At 35.4% G+C, this 20,218-nt stretch overlaps 2 protein-coding genes across 3 annotated transcripts; both read left to right on the top strand.

Moving 5' to 3' along the window:
* The first annotated feature begins 1,458 nt into the window (after nt 1-1,458).
* On the top strand, nt 1,459-7,679 carry emp3a (epithelial membrane protein 3a). The gene is made up of 5 exons (XM_051912294.1): nt 1,459-1,622; nt 3,686-3,774; nt 4,136-4,238; nt 4,540-4,680; nt 4,854-7,679. The coding sequence occupies exons 2-5, from the start codon at nt 3,697-3,699 to the stop codon at nt 5,027-5,029; spliced, it is 498 nt and encodes a 165-aa protein (XP_051768254.1). The 5' UTR covers nt 1,459-1,622; nt 3,686-3,696; the 3' UTR covers nt 5,030-7,679.
* On the top strand, nt 7,300-19,564 carry fam83e (family with sequence similarity 83 member E). 2 transcript variants are annotated; one of them, XM_051912284.1, is made up of 10 exons: nt 7,300-7,442; nt 8,245-8,986; nt 11,186-11,332; nt 11,850-11,974; nt 13,392-13,826; nt 14,968-15,021; nt 15,121-15,168; nt 15,281-15,479; nt 16,736-16,918; nt 18,637-19,564. In XM_051912284.1, the coding sequence occupies exons 2-10, from the start codon at nt 8,519-8,521 to the stop codon at nt 18,823-18,825; spliced, it is 1,848 nt and encodes a 615-aa protein (XP_051768244.1). In that variant the 5' UTR covers nt 7,300-7,442; nt 8,245-8,518; the 3' UTR covers nt 18,826-19,564. The 2 variants fall into 2 exon arrangements, with proteins under 2 accessions (XP_051768244.1, XP_051768245.1); XM_051912285.1 differs by lacking the exon at nt 7,300-7,442 and having other exon boundaries at nt 7,816-8,986; nt 16,739-16,918.
* The last annotated feature ends 654 nt before the right edge of the window (nt 19,565-20,218 follow it).

The following is a 20,218-nucleotide window of genomic DNA, read 5'->3' as shown; positions in this document are numbered from 1 at the left end:
CTTTTTCAGTGTATTTTATCTATTGGGTCACCAAAATATATTTTTAAAAGCTTTTTGTATTAATTGAAATGTCTCCTTTAATAATGTTTAAAAACATGACATACATTTTATCTTTATATTAGAAATTATTTTGGTTTTTTTTTCAGTTGACACCACCTATTTTGTCATGTCCCTCAAGGCCTTCTATGAATGTGTACTTGGGATATGAATAATAAAATGAGAAAAAAGTCCATACATTTTGCCATTCCCATAAATATCCATCTGTGCTTTTTTGCTGGAATTTTTTTTTTATTTTCTAAGTAAATTCATGATTATTCATTAAAATCACATTATTTAGTTCTGTACCTCAGTAACCCCTCAACCCCGTTACACAAACCATCCTCCCCCTATAAAAATAATGAACTTTGTTATTTCAACATTATTCATGATTTCTTAATATCATGCATGCCATGTGCTCTCCATTTATTCACTAGATTTAGAGCAGTGGCCAATTTGGGCAAAAAATCACAACCCCGTCACACCTACATTTTTTTTATTATTATTATTTTTATGTTTATGAAAAAGTAATTTAAAGTTTGTTGAACTCTGTCTGAAATGTTCAGAACAATCATAAGAATACTGATTTTAGTTAAAATTCTGAAGTTAAGCCTTTGATCAAAAATGATGAGGTTGCTGTCACAAAAAGTGCCCATTTCAGGCTTTAGTATAGCAAAAGTGTGAGATTTTATGTAACTTTTTATATTTGCAATTACTGAATTAGTGTGAGGGTTATATGATTAATAGGAAAATGTTGATTTTATCACAAATACATTTTATAATAATATTTAGAGAGCTCCCATAGTGTCCGTAACTTAAAATAATGACCAATAATAATAGGGATTTGATGCCTGAGATGGGAAAATATGTTTTTCTGGAAGTTAAATATGTCATTAATGTTGTGGGGTGTTCAGAAAAGTAATACATTTTGGTAAAAAATCAAAAAATGTGTAAGTCCAAATCGTACCGGTTTCGTGGAATGACTCGTATAACCTCTTGAATGTACAGAACTAGATAAAAATAGCATGAAACACTTCACAGGGTATTTATGGGTGTGAACTGATGTTTCTCTGGGTGGTCTGTGTGTCCTCCAACAGGAAATAATTGTCCAGATTGCTCCATGAGTTTTTAATTGCTTTGTAAACAGCACGTGACCATCAATGAATTGAACAAGGCGTGAATATAATCATTAATCATCAAAGAAGTGTAAAACCTTTGAAAACATATAGGCCTATATGCATTTAATTCAAAAATGCACTTTTTTATTGCTAAATCTACCATATCAGAACATCACTGCATTGGTTGTTGAGTAATTATGTAATAGACTCTCTCTGGGTTTGGGCGGACACAAACTCAAGCTCATTTTTAGTTTGCAGAAACTAACCCAGAGTTTTTCTGGAGCTGTGAAGGAAACTCCTCCTCTAACCGAGCCCGCATTCCTTCTTGGACCGTTTTTCCCAAACGTAGGAGACTGTTGAGAGAGTGAGTGTGTGGAGGAGAGAAGAGGGGAGGAGACCAGCTGAGAAACTACACAGGACTTCTTGAGACGAAAGTTTTCAGAAGATCTGTTGGTACGAGCACATAAGGTAAGCTGCATTTTTATTTCTTCAACAGCAGAAAGTATTTCCACTCTTAAAAATAATAGTTCCAGACAAATTTTAGAGCCTAATGTGCCATGGTTCTTCAGAAAACTTTGGATGTACTGCTGCATAAAGAACCCAGAAGGTCTTCACTTTTACTTTAATGCATGAGACTATAAACTAAAATACGCTCATCAAGAATATTTCATTTCAAAAGAACCCCTTAAAATAGTTCATATGCAAAAGAACCACTCACTTTATTATTAAGAGTCAAAGAGTCATTCTTGTGTTTGTTTGTTCATATATAGAACAATCCATAAAAATAGTAGATGTAGAAATAAGATGCAACCAAACAGACTTAAAAATTATGCACTCATTCTTATAAAACCCTCCAGTATTTGTGCGTTCTGGTCAGTCGGAGATGTTTCTGTAAGATGTAGTTTTTACGATTGGTAATTACAGCTCCTCTGTAGTTTAAAGAGCATCTCAGTAAAGTCTTGCATGGCAGACAGAGTGACTAAAGAGAAAGAACTGTCCAAATCGGTGCCAGGAACACATAACGAGCAGCTCCTGCATGTAAACATGGAGAGGTGGGGGCCGATTTAATGAAAACCATGAGTTAGAGAATGTTGACTAAATACGTAATCTTACGGCCACCACAAAGGGCCTCTTGGTCTCCGTTTTGGAAAGAGATCTTACATGCAGTGTTATTTTCACCACACAGTACTGACATAGAGAGTGTGGAATCTTGGGATCTGTGTGTGTTGTTCCCAGTCTTCTTTCCCCATCCTGATACGTCACACACTCCTTAGTTATGAATGGAAGTTTTGTTGAAGTCTCCGTTCATCTTATGGATGGAAAAGTCATGGAACGTTTTTAGGTATAGCCATGTTTTGCAAACATGAGGATGCAAAAGTGTCTAGCAGTGAGGTGAAAATTCATTTATAGGTATGATGCCAGTGAAGTATTATTACAGCGCTTGAATTAAATTTCACACTTAAGTCCTACATTTTTTCCCCGGAAAGATGCTGTCAGCAAATGGCATAATTTTGATCAAATAAACCTTATTCAGCCTCTCCAAGAGCCAAGAACATTTCCAGAGAGCCTCTATTTGGCATCATACAGTACATGTCAGTAAGATTTGTTTTTTAAATATTTTTATTCAGCATGGATGCATCAAATGGATCAAAAGTGACACTAAAAAAACTTTAAAAACAATTCTGTTATTTTGAATCCTGAAAACCAAATGTATCTCAGTTCCACAAAAATATGAAGCAGCACAACTGTTTTCAACATTGATAATAATCTGAAATGTTTCTTGAGCAGCAAATCAGCATAATAGAATGATTTCTGAAGGATCATGTGACACTGAAGACTGGAGTAATGATGCTGAAAATTCAGCTTTGTTCACAGGAATAAATTACATTTTTTCAATTACATCTTTCAAAAACAATAAACTTTTGTACTGTATGGGATGCATATTCTATGGAAGCTTGTTTCTGCCACTAAATAAAAAAATGAAAAAGGTAATTGCAATTTTTTTTATTACAATTCTGGCTTTTTTCTTGCAAATGCAAGATTGCATCTCACAATTCTGACTTTACATCTCAGAATTGTGATATAAAGTCAGAATTGCGAGTTATAAAGTCAGAATTGTGAGATAAAGAGAGAATTGTGTTATAAAGTCAAAATTGCATGATATAAAGTCAGAATTGTAAGATATAAAGTCAGAATTGCGAGTTATAAAGTCGCAATTCTGAGAAAAAATTGTGAAATAAAAAGTTGCAGTTACCTTTTTCATTACTTTTTATTTCATGGTGGAAACAAGCTTCCATAATATTAACATCAGAACAGAAGAAAATGTATCTTTCAGTTGATTTCATCTCATTCAAGGCTGGAGATCAGACACAGACCGTATGTTTACACAGCGCTCCGAATGTCGGCCACATCAGAGGCTTTATAGACACACTGATAAAATCCCAAATGATTCCTCATTTTCCTTTGTGAGTAAATGAGACTGAGATGGAAGCTCTCAAACTGAATTTTTTTTTATTTTATTCTACCGACAGAATCTACCAAAATGGCTTTCCTGTTGATGTTTGTGACCATTCTGCATTTGGTCACCCTGGCCATGCTTTTCATTGCCACCATGGAGAAGGTTAGTCAGAATTCACTGGCACAAACATCAGTAGCTTCTGCAATAAAGAAACACATCTGCCCTACTGTATGAGTGAATACACAGTTCAGAGGTCATGTTTGTCTATCAAAATATGTTCAAAATTGTAGTCTGAAGTCTGTTATATATTGTAATGTAAATCACTGGAGATCAGGTGAAGTTTATTTCCCCAAAAATGTGAAACATTTTACTAACTGAAATTTGAGAAATTCACTTTTATTTTGTAAAAGCATCTTCACATTGTTACATCTAAATTAGCATGTTTGTTTGTTTGTTGTTATACAAATAAAATGTATTATTATTAATTTTTATGTATTTTATTATTTATTTATTCTTTTTCTAGTCCTGGTGGTCTTGGGGAGACATAGAGAACACGGATCTCTGGTATAAGTGCATGTATGACAATGACACAGAAACCTGGTTATGTGCATCTGTCAGCGAGAACGGTGGGAAACTAGTTACTATGATAAATATAAAATACTTGCATGAACTGTTAATAAAACACATGGACACTGATACTGATAAATAGAATTAACATGCATGCATGCAAATCCTTCCCAGCTAACACAATGTACCAGTTACGTAATTTCATGACTTACTAATTGACAGCATAACTATAACGTTGCATCAGAAAAACATTTAGAATTATGTTTTTGTTGTTTCTTTGACTGCACACTATGTCTACACTGAGGTTGACTAATAATCTTTTTAAATAAATAGCAATTTTGTCTGTTTTTTCTCTCTCAGAATGGCTGCAGTCAGTCCAGGCCCTCATGATATTATCTGTGGTGCTTTCTTCCATCTCCTTCATGGTGTTCCTCGGACAGCTCTTCACCATGTCCAAAGGAGGACTTTTCTACTTCACTGGCCTGTGTCAGTTTTTTGCAGGTAAGTGTTTTCATCAAATACTTATATACTAATTAGGCTATATAAACTATAATTTTGTATTTATTTAGGTAGTACGTTGATGTCACAATATCATTCCCTATATAGTACCATATGCGGTGCCCCCTTGTGGCCACTTTCTCTTCTCACTCCATTCACCCTCTCCACACTCACAGGTTTTGCAGCATTTGCAGCTGTTCTTATCTACACCTTTCAAAGGAGCGAGATTCTTCAAGATGTTCGGGAACTGAAAATGGGTCGTTTCGGCTACTGTTACATTCTAGCCTGGGTCTGTGTGCCCCTTTTACTTATTAGTGGCGCACTTTATGTGCATCTGCGCAAACGGGCCTGATTTTCTGCTTAAAGGGATAGTTCACCCAAAAATTTAATTTATCCCATGATTTACTCACCCTCAAGCCATCCTAGGTGTATATGACTATCTTCTTTCAGATAAACACAATCGGAGATATATTTAAAAATATCCTTGCTCTTCCAAGCTTTATAATGGTAGTGAATTTTTTTGAAGCCCAAAAAAATTCAGCCATCCATTATAAAAAATAATCCATACAGCTCCATAAAGGCCTTTTGAAGCGAAGCTATGCATTTTTGTAAGAAAAATATCCATATTTACAACTTTATAAATTCAAATAACTAGCTTCCGGCGGACGACCGTACGCATACTGTGCAAGTCGACTTGCGCCAAATAAGAAACACCTGACGTGACGTATGACGCAGGATGTAGGAGTAGCGTAAGCTTAGACGCCTCTCGCGGTTTAAACAAATAGGACTGGGCAACAAACTCAAGCTCAACTCTTCTCTTATATCAAAATCCTCTGACATTTCTCTTTAAAAATTCTCATTTTAGACTTCTAATTCGTAACCGGTGTTTTGTTTTGCTTCCGCGTTCGTCATTACGTCATGCGTCAGGTCAGAGGTCACTCTTCCACTGCAAATCGATGCGTACAGCCGGCTGCCGGAAGCTAGTTATTATAGTTAATAAAGTTTTAAATATGGGTATTTCTCTTACAAAAACGCATCGCTTCGCTTCAGAAGGCCTTTATTAACCCCCTGGAGGCATATGGATTATATTTTTTGCTTCAAAATCTCGCCCCCCATTCGTAACTATTATAAAGCTTGGAGAAGCAAAGATATTTTTAAATACATCTCTGATTGTGTTCGTCTGAAAGAAGATAGTCATATACATCCAGGATGGCTTGATGGTGAGTAAATCATGGGATAATTTTCATTTTTGGGTGAACTATCCCTTTAACACCACACATGTACTTTAGTAGTGTAGTCTTCTATGAGATTATATATGCTTATGGCTCTTCTTAGGTGAGCCAATTTATGATATATGGGTTATTGCTATTTGTAATTTATTATTATCCTACTAGTTCGTAGGATCAAACTCCCAACACCTGCTTTGCAGCTTTTGGGTAGTTGCATAAAAAAAATGCTGAATTTCCCACAGTGGGGAAACTGCTGCTTTAAGTTTGATGCTGATAGTGGGATTTCAATACCAAATGCTTTTTAAAATCATGCTTTAAGAAAACTGGAGTGTAAAACAGAAAAAGTTTAGTTGGTCTCCCAAAGTGAAAATGTCAGAACTGGAAACCTCAAAACCATCCTTTTCCCTAGTATTGAATATGTGTCTTTGTATTATTATATGTTTTATGTATGCAAACCCTATAAATAAAATATTTAAAAAAAACAAACAAAAAAAACACCACAGTAGTTATGATTTAGGTTAGATTAAACATCAACTATGAATAAACAAAAAAGAAGAACAGTACTACAAAAATGCTGCAGTTCAAGTAGGATCAACAGAAACTTGTCCTCTAGGAACTTGTAAGTCTTATTGCTGTTTACAGTGGTTTACATAGTAATGAGTTTGAATCAGTAATTATTAACAGTCTGCACTGCTATTTTAAATACTCAAATATTCAATCTGAACTGCTCTAAAAAAAAAAGTATATCATTGTGTTTGGTTGTTGTGTACATGACTTACAACAACATACCACCGTACCACACATTATCTGCTTTTAAAAGCACTGTTGATTCTGGGACAAAATAAACGTTAGCATTAGACATGATAGAAGAGGTGATTAAAGAGGAATGTGTGCATTAATGAGTTGCATGGAATTCCAGTTACTTGTTCATGCAGAACCAAAAGGTGAACAAAGGTGAGCTCACCATACTATCTTCAGGGGATTAAAACACTCCCAAACACATGTAACTTCTCCACACGTGTCTAAGCATCAAGTATGCAGATGCTTGAAGTGTATGACATGAAAAGAGACCACTAGGCAGGTGTTGAGTTCCAGCCTCACCCCCTTTTGACTGTAGCTGGGAGGGAAGGAAGGTCTCAATCTCTGCTCCCTAGAGAGGACTGGCTCGGCTGGTATAACCAGTCACAATAGAGAGCCTGCAACAGAGAGGCACTTTATGTGTTTACTAAAGACACAAGAAAGACAGAAATCTAACCTTATGAGAGAGGATGAGGGCTGAAGGGAGACCAGAGTGTTTCAGAACATGTTTTTGGGGATGGTTGATGATTTGCTGACTCAAGACATGGATTTGCACGAAAGCTAAAAATGGGCAGATCACAGCGATGACTTGTTGCTCACATTGGCTGGTGACGGGGAGTAATTTAACACCAGACAGAGTGAGGCCATTTAGAATGGGAGGAGATAGCAGAGATATGTCAGAACTTGATGGAAAGAGGCAATGGACTGAGGGTGTGTGAGTGAGACAGGCGCTGACGGGTGAGTTTTGACTTTTAGTACATAATCTGTTCTTGTTAAGTATTAACATAAAATAGATAAATAGAAATGCATAGATTTTAACATGCCCTTGTGTAAAAGAAGTACACATTAGCATACCTTATAAAGAAAGGCTTATTTTTTAAGTGTGTAATATTTCTGACACTTAATTGCATGTTAATTGTACTTAAAAGAAAATGTTGTAATAGTTTAAATTTATATTAAAATCAATCAGCTGAACTTCAGAGTGCTTTTTGACCCTTTTAAGTACATCTTTATATGTAATTTCATAATTACTTTTATTGTCTTTTGAAGTATGCTTAAAGTGTACTGCCGAATGTAATGTCAAGCACTTATGGTAAACTAAAATTTACTCTAAGGACATTTCTATTGAAACTACTGTCATGTATTTAATTACACATTTGTAGTGATGATGTTGCAATTACAATTACAATATACTGACTATCGAATAACACACTACAGCTAAAATTATAACCATGTACTTTACAAGTGCTTAAGTATGTTAGTCAACACATCAAAATGAGTGCACTTCTTTAAAACACGACAAAGGTTTTGAAACATGATTGAAATTTCACCTTAAAATAAAACTTTTAAATTGACAAAGTGAACTTTTTAAAAGCTCTCTTTAAGTAAGTGGACTTTTATTTATTTTAAATATGCATTTAAGATTTGAAGAACACTACAAGTGCACATTCAATACAATTAAGTGCACTTAATCAAATTAAAGAGGTCTGGAAAAGGCTGGGAATGTTCTTAAACTATGATGTTGCTATTTTCCCTTAAGACTGTATTCTGGGACAGTCTTCAAGTTCTGCAAAGCTTCCAGGAACTATGGCGACAATTCCTCCATGGAGTATCCTGCTTTTCTCTTGACTTGGTGGCTAAAAAGAGTTAAATATCCTCAACACATGAGGAAGAACCTCAACTATTTGAATAATTCACCAACATCCTCTTCCAAGTAAATTAGAGCAGCTGCCAGTTATTGTCTACACATCAACATGCAATTTTCCACAGTCATTTTTTTGTAGAAGATCTCCATCCATCATTGAGTTCCAATCATGTCAAACTCTCAAGAGCAGAGCCTCAATGAGAATGTCATCTTCACTCCATTGACGGAATCCAGTCCGGACTTCTTGCACTGCGAGGAAGAGCGCTATTGTGTGGAAAGCCTGGTAAGCTCTGGACCTGAGGCTTTCTACACCAAACTCCATGGGGAAAAAATCAGATCGTTCTTGTCCACTGGCGAGGTGAACCAGATCTCCAGCTGGGTCGAGGACTATCATCAAAGCGATGCGGTACTGGAGGATGGAAATGGTGAGGTGGAGGTCGGTTCTGACGGAGACGACTTCTCCGGACATTATTTTCCCACAGAGTCTGACATTCCGGCACCATGCTTGGAACTAGGATGGCCAGAAAGGTACAACTGGATGGACACGGGTCAGGTTCATGTGTACACCAATCCTCCTACAGAACAGGAGCCCTCCATACGGGTAGTCCTCAGGAGACTCTTACAAGGGGCCACTAGGGTAAGTCAGCTTTACAGATGCAAACTTAATTAAATATGAGACAAATTCAAATTCTGCTGTAAAGCAGTTCTAAAAAGACATCAGTGTCATTATTCAGCTCAGTGTTGATTCAGTTCAGTTCAATAACTGTGTAAAGTTTAGCGATTATGAAATGGGTTTAATTCAGCTACAAGCAGCTCTACAAGCAGAAGACAATAGTTTCGTAATTTAGCTTGTGTCAGTTCAATGTTGATTCAGTTCAGTTCAATAACAGTGTCGATGTTGCAAAATTCATCAATTATGAAACAATGTCGATTCAGCTATAAAGCAGCTCTAAAGGAGACCGTACATTCAAAAAAATGTTAAGACTTTTTAAAGATTTACACAGTTTAATTAATAGTAAAATTTCATCAAATAAGGCACATTCACACCAAGAATGATAACTATAATGATAACTATATTTGCGTCCACACCAACAAACGATAATGGTCTGTTTATTGTAAGCTCACAGGCTGCGGTTTCAAAGTGTGTACAACATGTTTTTGCTGTTCTTGTTGCATTTACTCATTTTTAACCAGCAGATGTCCTCAGCATGCTATGTTTCGAGTGAATAGCTAGTGTAATCAATCTAATTTAACAGTGAATTTAGCTGACGAAGTCAATACAGTGAGGAAAAAAAAAAACAACGCCTAGTCTTTTTCACAGCAACTTCAAAGGAAGCAAGACAATGTTGTCGAAACTAGCGCTGGATACCTGAGGTAATTTTGTGTTATACTGTTTGCTAGCCTGGCATAATGATCTCATCGTTAGTACTTCTCACCATTTATTTCGAGGGTATGGTCGATTGTTTTCCATATATATCCATTTTCTTTAAAGTATCCTCCTTGAAAAGAGGATGGTGGCTTTTTCTGGACCTCAGTGATTAACTTCTCCGTAATGTCGTCTGCCATTTTAAATGTGCGAGCCCTTAAATTCAAATGGATTCTGATTGGCTGTCAGTGTTTTATCGTTCAACAGCTGGAAAAAAAAAATGTTCTAAAAGTGATCCCAACTATATTGTTTCTCTATATCGTTATAGCTGTGGTGTGGACTGTGCTATTCTTTTAATACTTTTTAGAATGATTTTTAGAACTATGTCTTTATCATTATCTTTATAGTTATCGTTCTTGGTGTGAACGGGCCTTTGTAATTGCGTAAGGATTATTCAACTCAATTTGATAAAATTTTACTATTATTTAAATTGCGTAAATCTTAAAAAAAAAAAGGTGTAGGTGAGACCAGGGGCCTCATTTATAAAATGCAATTATACAGTTGGATTTTATCCTACAGTACATCAAAAGTGAGGAACAAATCGGCATTTAGCCTATAAAGGCAGAAACTGATGTGAAAATGTTCTTGTGCATTCCCAAACTGAAACTTTTTGGCCTCGTATACCAGTAATTAAATTATTTCATGCATATTGTGATGTGTTTATGAAAACACATCACAATATTCATTAATATAATTTACTGCAACCTTTTAACTGTTTTTTAATAATTGCATCACTGAAATGAATTAATTTATATATTAATGATTTCCTGAAAATAATAATAATATTAACAGAAACCGGGCCATGCGCTCATAAGTTTTCCGATTTCCTTGGATTTCCTAGCCCATTTATGATGAGTGCCGTACTTCTGAACCATAAAGAGATATTTGTAGTTGTTCAGTAGAAAAAAGTTGAGAAAGTCTTTTCTTCCCTATTGTGAAGTATATCTGAATTAAACGGCTTTTCGAACAAGAAAAAAAATGTAGGGCGGGACTTGATTTTGTCCATGGGGAATTGTTTGGATAGTTATGGTTTGCTATTGGTGGATCTCATATGAGTGAATGGTTGCCCCGCCCTCACACCAGCAAATGCATCATCAGAGAAGAGATGTGATTAAAGATTATGAGGGCACATGAATTAAAAAATAATGACGTGCACAGATAAATAATTTATATTACTGCAATATTTCATTTGTGACTTTAAGATGCACTAAATGCAACTTTTTTTTTGCATATGTACATTGTATAAATCATTCATAGGAACATTTTGTAAACTGTCATGTGTTCACATTTAGGACCATTATATATGCACATCTTTATAAATGAAGCCCCAGATCCTTAAAGCTAAAACAAGCCCTTAGTTGGTTAAATGCAAAAAACTATAAGCGTGAACCTTGCATTTGTGTTGGGCAGCTGATCGCCGTGGTAACAGATAAATTGTCGGACAAAGCGGTGGTTGGTGACCTCCAAAATGCTGCATCCCGAGGGGTTCCAGTGTACATCATTCTCAACAGAAGATCCGCGGAGGAGAACTGCTCTTCGCATCAGCTTCAGCATCCGGTGAGTGGATAAAATTAATATAGCGATCAATGACTCGAGCATGAGTTTGTGCTGGTTTTCTTGGTCCAGTTATTTCTGATGTGCAAGCTGTAACCTTTAAGCCACAAAACATCCATGCACACCTTAACAGACTGAACTTTAGGCTGTTCCTCTAAACAAAAGACTTGGACACACCTTAGTGGATAACTCTGCATCTGTTAACACATGTTACTCTTCATCACAGAGTTTCTCTTTCTGTCTCTTTAAGTATGAATGAGAAGAACTCACAAAGCCATGGTGAACAGGTTCAACTACATTCATCCGATGCTGGTGATTGGCGTGTGGTTGTGGAATGTTTATGGGTTGAATAATCACTCCACATCTCCAAAACTTAACTGGAACTGACCTTTGGTTGAAAGCTGAAAGTTTAGAATTTTCCGGAAACCAACTGAAAAAACAGCTGAGTTATGCATTGAAGATTAAAAATTGATTTTGCGATGTAGTTCATGGGAATCTCTTCCTTGATGACATTTTTCAGAATATCATGGTGCGCATTCTTGGAGGTAAAACGTTCCTGACGCATGACACAAAGATGGTTGTTGGAGAACTGAAGGACAACTTTGTGTTGGTGGATCTGGAGACGGTGATGTTGGGGAGCTACAGGTAAAGGACGGTTTCATGACACAGATCGTAAAACAGTTTTTTTATAGAGTCGAGAAAACACATTACCTGCAGTTGAACGACTTGCTCAAGGGAATAAGGGTGGGAACCTTCTGGGATTTGAACCAACTTTTGGGTTGCCAGCTCATACCTTTAAAGACTATAAGCCACACCACCCCTACATTACAGACAATTATTGAAATGAACATTCTGTGGGAACATTTTATTTGCCTCTTTCACAGTTGTTAAAGTTCACTACTGTTCAAAAGTTTAGGGTCAGTAAGATTTTTTTAATGCTTTTTGAAGAGGTCTTAATGCTTTTTTAAAGAGGTCTTATGCTCACCAAGGCTGCATTTATTTGATCAGAAATACAGTAAAACAGTAAAATTATTCAGGATGCACGATATATCTGCCACCATAACGGTATCGGCCGATATATGTTCATTTTTAATGTTATCGTTATCGGCCCAATAAGAAAAATTGACAAATATATTAAAGCCGATAAATAATGGATTATTTCCTCCAGCTGAGACACTTCAGATGCGCACTGTTCACCATGATGGTTTTGAATTGCTTGAAATATGATTGGAGTCACTTCAAAAAGGAAAATACAGTTAAGTGAAACATGGGCAGCGCAAGTCTGTCATATAGGCTGCATAAAATTATAATGAGAACATTATAATGTGAAACTTTTTTCTTTGTAATCAGGCTCTCAAAATTTAAATAAAAATTTGTATTCAGATTTATTGGCCAATATATTGGTTATCGGCTTTCACATATAAAAAATGATCGGTTATTGGTATCAGTCAAATTTTTCATATTGATGCATCCCTAAAAATTATGAAATATTATTACAGTTTATAGAACTGTTTTCTATTTGAATATATTTTAAAATATAATTTATTCCTGTGACGCAAAGCTTAATTACTCCAGTCTTCAGTGTCACATGATCCCCTTAGAAATCATTCTAATATGCTGATTTGCTGCTCAAGAAACGTTTCTTATTATTATTAATGTTGACAACAGTTGTGCTGTTTAATATTTTTGTGGAAACCATGTTTTTTTTTTTTGTTTGTTTTTATCACTTTATATGTGGAACAAATGTTTTTTTCTTTGTGACAAGAGATAAGAAATATTCAAACGTATGCATTCAAACGCACATCGCTGTCTGTCACAAGACATATGCATTAATGTTTGAATATGGGCAAGAATGAGATTTGAATGAGATTTTCATTTAATAACGATGTCTTTTCTTTCTGTGCTTCATATAAAGCGATCAAACGTTATTAGAAGACTTGGAAATTTTTGCACGAGTCATATTGACTACTTTATTATAGTTGCTACTTTTGTCCCTTTTTGGATAGTTATATCTTCTAAATCCTTTATTATCTCTTGATTTTTTTCCCATTGTCTTGATCAGCCTTACCTGGAGCGATGCTCACCTGCATCGTCAGCTCGTCACCCTTATGAGCGGCCCAGTCGTGGAATCTTTCGATCGTGAGTTTCGGACCCTCTACGCTGCCTCACTCCCAATTCCAGAATCATGGAAAACTGAAAAACCAGCAACTGAACCCAAAATATATAATAAACTCCCACCCCTGCACATAAACAGCAACAAAATTGAACTCACTGACTACGTCTCCAATCCTCCGCCTCCTCCTATGGACAGCCCTCTGGACTGGGAGGCAATGGGGGTCATCAAGAGATTCCCAGACAACCCTCTTAGTCCTGCACCTGATGCTACGGAGATGCAGTTCCATCATCGCAACCACCTGGACAGACATCCAGGAGGATGGGAGGTCTCCTACAATGACTTTAACAGCAGACTGCTGCCTGGACATCAAGAGGAGGGCAAGTAAGTACAAAATACAAAGTTATTTAACCTCAGATATAATACTAGACAGTCCTGTGAGGATGACTGTGGTTTTCCTACTTCTCATAAATCATTCACTACTAGGCTTAAGAGATATAACCAGTTTAGACGGAAAGGATCTCAAGCTGACTAGCAACTTTTCTCTATTTACAGATATGATGAGATACACACATATTTTTGCAATTTCCCACGAAAAGCATCCCGTCAGGTCTAAAATATAAACACTTATAATAGGCTTACTATAGTGAGCATCAGGGTATCAAGATAAAAATATGTTTTGGATGATGTATTGACTCATTATTTAAAGAGTATTAATTTTGAACAAAAAAAATAACAGTGTACCTTTAAAATAGAAAACGGTTAACGGTTATTGTAAAGTTTTACCATACAGTATTTTACTGTATTTTTGATCAAATAAATGCAGCCTTGGTGAGCATAAGAGACGTCTTTCAAAAACAAACAAAAATCTTTCTAAACCCAAACTTTTGAGCGGTAGTGCATATAAAAGATCATCTCAATTATAAATTACAACTTTAAGCATAATTTGAAAAGATCAATATGCATTAAACACCACCAATAAAACAAGAAACTACCATAATTTGAAAGTGTAGTAATTAAAAGCAGAATTTGACTAAATATTATAATATTTTGTGATATTACTTTACATATTGCCACAAAAAACATAAAATGCAGTGGAGACATCGCTTGTGTAACAAAAATTTTAAATATATAAAATTATTATTGTAAAAGTCAGAATTCACGCTTCCATGTGTTCAATCCAAATTTCATGTGCAGAAGCATATGACAAAAAAGAAACAAAAAACAACATGCTGTAATTGAATGAAATGAGTAGATGATGGCATAATTTTGAATGTATTTTGTGTTTTCATGAACGGCTAGTAGAATTGAATATACAGTTTTTGATATGTGATTACGACTAAACCCCAAAATGTATGACTCCATATTTAATATACAGCGTTACAATATAATATTCTGTAAGCTGTGATAACTTTTAAGAGCACAATCTTGAAGCTGCTGCCTGTTGTATATCAGAATAAGGTACAATATTTGCCCTTAAAAGGCAGTTTCTGTTTAAACTCACTCTGTCCTATCTGCATTTCAGGTTCAATTCAATGTTTCTGTCAGACTTTAGGCATCCGGAATATCAAAGGCAAAGGTCAGCATTTCTCAAAAGGCTTTTCATGTGAGCTCATATGTATGGATGTATTGTTAGATGTGTTTGCACTTAACATACTTTTTCTGTTGTTTTCTGTAGGCGGCATTACTCTCCAGGAGAAATGCATAGCAATGACTTGATGAACAGGTAAATACTACAACCGGTCCAAAAGAAAGACAAGAGACAAACAAGAAGGCAATTATTTGAATAGATGTTAGCAAACCTCTTAGAGAGTTGTGCTCATCTCTTTCATCCAAAGGCATCTGCAGATACCTGACAGAATCACGTATCCTCTGATGAATCCTGAAAATGAGGAGAGGTATCCTGTGTACAAATCCCGCATCCACAGAAACGACATGACATCAGAGGAAGAGATGAGACGAGATACTTTCCTGAGGAGGGACAGAGTTTTAGGAGATAAGATAAACCCAGAAGGAACCACACAATCCCATCTAAAGGTATATGCTGCTGCTATACGAAAGCAATAAGGTACAACAGGCCGTGCTTTAATGCGAATACAATCACGGATAAAGGGCATTGTTACTTGTGTTAGGCACAAGGCGAAGCAGTGACTGTATTCACATTATACAGCATGGCCTCTCGTACCTTATTGCTTTTATAAAACGATTACCACACAGTATAAATATTAAAGGAACACTATGTAGATTTTCGCCACTAGAGGTCACCTATTCAAAACAAAGGCGTATATATATATCAATGGTCATTACACTTTCATTAAATAACTCATAAACAGAAATAATAAATTGAACAGTTTTGGCAGTATATTGATTGTTGATTAAAGGGTTAGTTCACCCAAAAATGAAAATTCTGTCATTAATTACTCACCCTCATGTCGTTCCACACCTGTATGACCTTCGTTCATCTTCAGAATTAGGTTAAGATATTTTTGATAAAATCCAATGGCTCAGTGAGGCCTGCATCGCCAGTAATAACACTCCCTTTTTCAATAACCAGAATGCTACTAAAAACATATTTAAAACAGTTCATGTGACTACAGTGGTTCAACATTAATATTATAAAGTGTCGAGAATACTTTTTGTGCACCAAAAATAACAAAATAACTTTATTTCACAATATCTGTGATGGGCGATTTCAAAACACTGCTTCATGAAGCTTCGAAGCTTAACGAATCATTTGTTTCGAATCAGTGGTTCGAAGCGTGTATCAAACTGCCAAAGTCACGTAACGAAGCCTCATTTACTGAAATCACGTGATTTTTGGCGCTCCAAACCACTGATTCAAAACAAATGATTCGTAAGCTTCGAAGCTTCATGAAGCAGTGTTTTGAAATCGCCCATCACTAGATATTGTGAAATAAAGTCACTATTTTGTCATTTTTGGTGCACAAAAAGTATTCTCGACGCTTTATAATATTAAAGTTGAACCACTGTAGTCATATGAACTGTTTTAAATATGTTTTTAGTAGCTCTCTGGTCACTGAAAAAGGGAGTGTTATTGCTGGCAATGCAGGCCTCACTGAGCCATCAGATTTTATCAAAAATATCTTAATTTGTGTTGTGAAGATGAACGAAGGTCTTACGGGTGTAGAACGACATGAGGGTGAGTAATAAATGACATAATTTTTTTTTTATTTTTGGTTGAACTAACACTTTAAGGGATGTTGTTTGCTTTATTCCATTTTGACCTTTTTTCATTCTTTTTGTTCTCATTTCTATTTTGTTTTCTTTCATAGAAGTCGTCAGATCTTTCCCGGAGCAAGACTTTCAGCACTTTGAGTGACATTCTTAAACGGGTCAATGCACGTGCCAGTTCTTCAGGACAGACTAGGGCAGAAAACCTAGCGCCAGGCATCAGCAAATCCACACTGGAGCTCAATCTACAGCGTTCAGACACGGCATCAACTGCTCGAACCACCGTAAGACAGACTGAGACTTCATATTTATATGCAGTTTATGTGGCAGCTGTTGGAAAAAAACATACAATTAGCCCTAAATAGCCATAACTAATAACGCTCAGGTTTCCACTGATATTTCAAGTCTAATTCAATAATAATGGAACATGATTATTTTGAATTTCTATGAACCACATTTGTGTATGTTATCAGTTATGACATTACTCATTCCATCCTCAGTGTGTAGAAATACACGTGTTTACAGTAAATCAATGTACAACAGAAGCCTAGAAGAAATGTACTCTACATTTAAAGGTGCAATGTGTAAATTTTAGCGCCATCCAGCGGTGAGGTTGCGAAATGCAACCAACGGCTCAGTCCACCGCTCACCCCTCCATTTCAAAGCACATAGAGAAGCTACGGTGGCCGACACAGGACAAAGATGTTGTCGTCTGAGACAGCAGAGAGTAGCCAGTCAAGCAAATGTGCTCTGTGGAGCAGTTTGTCCATTTAGGGCCACTGTAGAAACATGGCAGCGCAAAGTGGCGAATTTGATGGAATCGGACCCGCGGTGTATGTAGATATTAATGGCTCATTCTAAGGTAATAAAAACATAACGGTTCATTATGTAAGTTCTTCATACACCACTAAAAACATAGTTATGTATATTATATTGCATTTCTGTCAATAGATCCTAAATTTTACACACTGGACCTTTAAGCCAAGATTTAAAATCACACTGTCTCAAAGGTACACTACCATTCAAAGACTTTTTTTTTTTTTTTTTTTAAGAAGTGAATACTTGTGTTCATCAAGGTATTTTTAAATTGTTACAAAAAAAAAAAAAAATACTGTTCTGTTGAACTTTCTATTCATCAAAGAATCCTGAAGAAAATGTATCAAAGTTTTCACAAAATTATGAAGTGGTACAGCTGATTTCAACATAATCAGAAATGTTTCTTGAACAGCAAATCATCATATTAGAATGATTTCTGAAGGATCATGTGACACTGAAGACTGGAGTAATAATGCTGAAAATTCAGCTTTGATCACAGGAATAAATTAATTTTTTAAAGTAGCCTATATTCAAGTAGAAAACAGTTATTTTAAATTGTAATAATATTTCACAATACTACAGTTTTTACTGTATTTTTCATCAAATAAATGCAGCCTTTGTGAGCATAAAACTTTCAAAAATGTTAAAAAAAATTTTACAGACCCCAAACTTTTGAACAGTTAGCCTGTCTGTGCAAATAAACCTATATGTTTGTATTGTCAATGCATAATCAGAAGTTCATTGTCCTAGAAAATAGCCCCACCCACATTTTACTGAAGAGTTCATGCATTCAAGTGTTGGAAAGATCGTATTTACGAGTTGAACGCACATGAACGCCAACACATGTTGTAAATACGAGTGGGAAGCTGGGGATTTTCTTTAAGCCTAGAGTTTACAAGTTGGTGGCGTGTCAGTGATACTTGTACAGGTATTTAGCAGTGACACTGTGAGGCTTTTTTATTTAGCCTACAACAAAATAAGCTAGGCTAATTGGCAGCACAAAATATAACAATTAATTAATTCATTCATTCATACATTACAAAAGTGTGCACACGTGATGCATATTATTTGATCTTCATTTTCTAGAAGTAATGTTAAAAAAAATAGATAAAAATATTTTTTTTTTAAAAACTTTAAGTTAAAATTTTTAAACTTCTAAGAAATTACCATTTCTATTGTCTTTCAGAACTGTGACAATCTGCCTCTGACTCCAGCTCTGGCACTTATGAAAAAGAGAAACGATGATGTTAAATCGGGACTGTTGAGGAACATGCCCAGCGCGTTTTCATCTGGATTCAGAACTCCCGGCTTTGGCCTGCAGAGGGAGCAATGGCGGTCTGCTTTCAGAAGCCATAGAAGTGAGGAGGAGCACTGATGTTATGCAGGAAAGCCCAGACAATGACATCACCAGTGTTGCAATAATTCCCACGTATTTAAATATGTAAATATTACTGTAATAAGCAGCGCTGCAGGTACAAGGGGAGTTTCCTGCTTATTTTTGAAATAAATATTCATCAGCAATGATGTCACACTTGAAGAATAAGTCTATTAACATATGCCTGATTTACATGTTTTATTGAAAGATGTGATGGACTGTGTCATGTCATGGACATAATGTATGAACTGTCATATTTTCTCAATGAAATGGGAATTTAAAGGTCAAATGTTTATGCTGCCTACCATTTAAGAAATACCTTCATTTATAAAATTGAATAGCACAAATATTCTAATATGCTCATTAAGTCATCATGAAATTATGTTTGCAGCTTGTTTTTCTTCAGTACATCCATCAGCTGCAAAGGAAAGCTGTTTCAGAGGAGCAGGTTATTACATTTTGATTAAAGATTACAAAGAAAGACCTTTATATTCTTTGGAATAATGTGCACTGATGAATCATTCCAAATATGACCGGGAAAGTGTAAGGATCAAATTTAATTTCATGGTGATTTTAAATCATTAGACCTTTCTGGACCGGACGGGCTGCTAAGATTAAACAAAATTCCACAAGTATAAAAAAAAAGTTTGTTTTATGATATAATAGAAAAATGTTTCTTAAAGGTACACTATGTAACTTTTTTGTTTAAAATAAACAAAATTTCAATAATGAGTCAAAACATCATCAATACTCCTTCCAAAATGTGTTCTGATTCACTATGGCAAGCCTATTATTGTGTTATTTTTTTTGTGTGTATTTCAGACCTGTTGGGATGGTTTTGGTGGGAAATCTTTCGTCATATCCTTAAATGGAGAAGTTGCTCTAGCTACCTCTGGGGAATCACCCATTTTAACCCTCTGGAATTGTTTGGGAATCACACTTGTGTTGTTTGAAGTCAAAAGTGATAGAACACCTAAAATATAACTTTTTTTTATTTTCAGTAAAATCAATGTAATATATTTTTGTACAATAATATTTTTCCTTTTTTATTTTGTGTTTTCAGAGACTTTTATGTTACTAATTAATATTTTTACAATAATTATGACCAATTTTCTCCCATTGAAAATAATAATAATAATAATAAAAAAAAAATTCAATTAAAGCTGTATTTTATGTTAAAATAGAGAGAAGGCCTTAAAAAAATCCAGTTTTTGAAGGCATATTAGTGTCTTAGACTATTTTATTACGACCATTGAACTTTTTCAAATCAAGTCCACATTTTTTTGTGGTCACATGGCAAGAGTTTCGTACCATTCTGATGAAGTAGTGATATTAAAAAATTCTAATTTTTTTTTTTTTTCCGGTCTAAAATAATCAAACAACACCAGATAAA

Source organism: Ctenopharyngodon idella, chromosome 11 (assembly GCF_019924925.1).
Source record: "Ctenopharyngodon idella isolate HZGC_01 chromosome 11, HZGC01, whole genome shotgun sequence".
In the NCBI taxonomy this organism is placed as follows: domain Eukaryota; kingdom Metazoa; phylum Chordata; class Actinopteri; order Cypriniformes; family Xenocyprididae; genus Ctenopharyngodon; species Ctenopharyngodon idella.
This window is presented reverse-complemented; position numbering and strand designations above follow the sequence as displayed.

What these genes read in the sequence shown, in the direction of transcription:
- emp3a (XM_051912294.1), top strand. Translation starts at nt 3,697, where the DNA reads ATGGCTTTCCTGTTGATGTTTGTGACCATTCTGCATTTGGTCACCCTG. An exon ending in TGCATCTGTCAGCGAGAACG is followed by an intron (nt 4,239 to 4,539) that starts GTGGGAAACTAG and finishes TTTCTCTCTCAG; the next exon opens with AATGGCTGCAGTCAGTCCAG. An exon ending in CCTGTGTCAGTTTTTTGCAG is followed by an intron (nt 4,681 to 4,853) that starts GTAAGTGTTTTC and finishes CCACACTCACAG; the next exon opens with GTTTTGCAGCATTTGCAGCT.
- fam83e (XM_051912284.1), top strand. Translation starts at nt 8,519, where the DNA reads ATGTCAAACTCTCAAGAGCAGAGCCTCAATGAGAATGTCATCTTCACT. An exon ending in CCACACAATCCCATCTAAAG is followed by an intron (nt 15,480 to 16,735) that starts GTATATGCTGCT and finishes TTTCTTTCATAG; the next exon opens with AAGTCGTCAGATCTTTCCCG. An exon ending in CATCAACTGCTCGAACCACC is followed by an intron (nt 16,919 to 18,636) that starts GTAAGACAGACT and finishes ATTGTCTTTCAG; the next exon opens with AACTGTGACAATCTGCCTCT.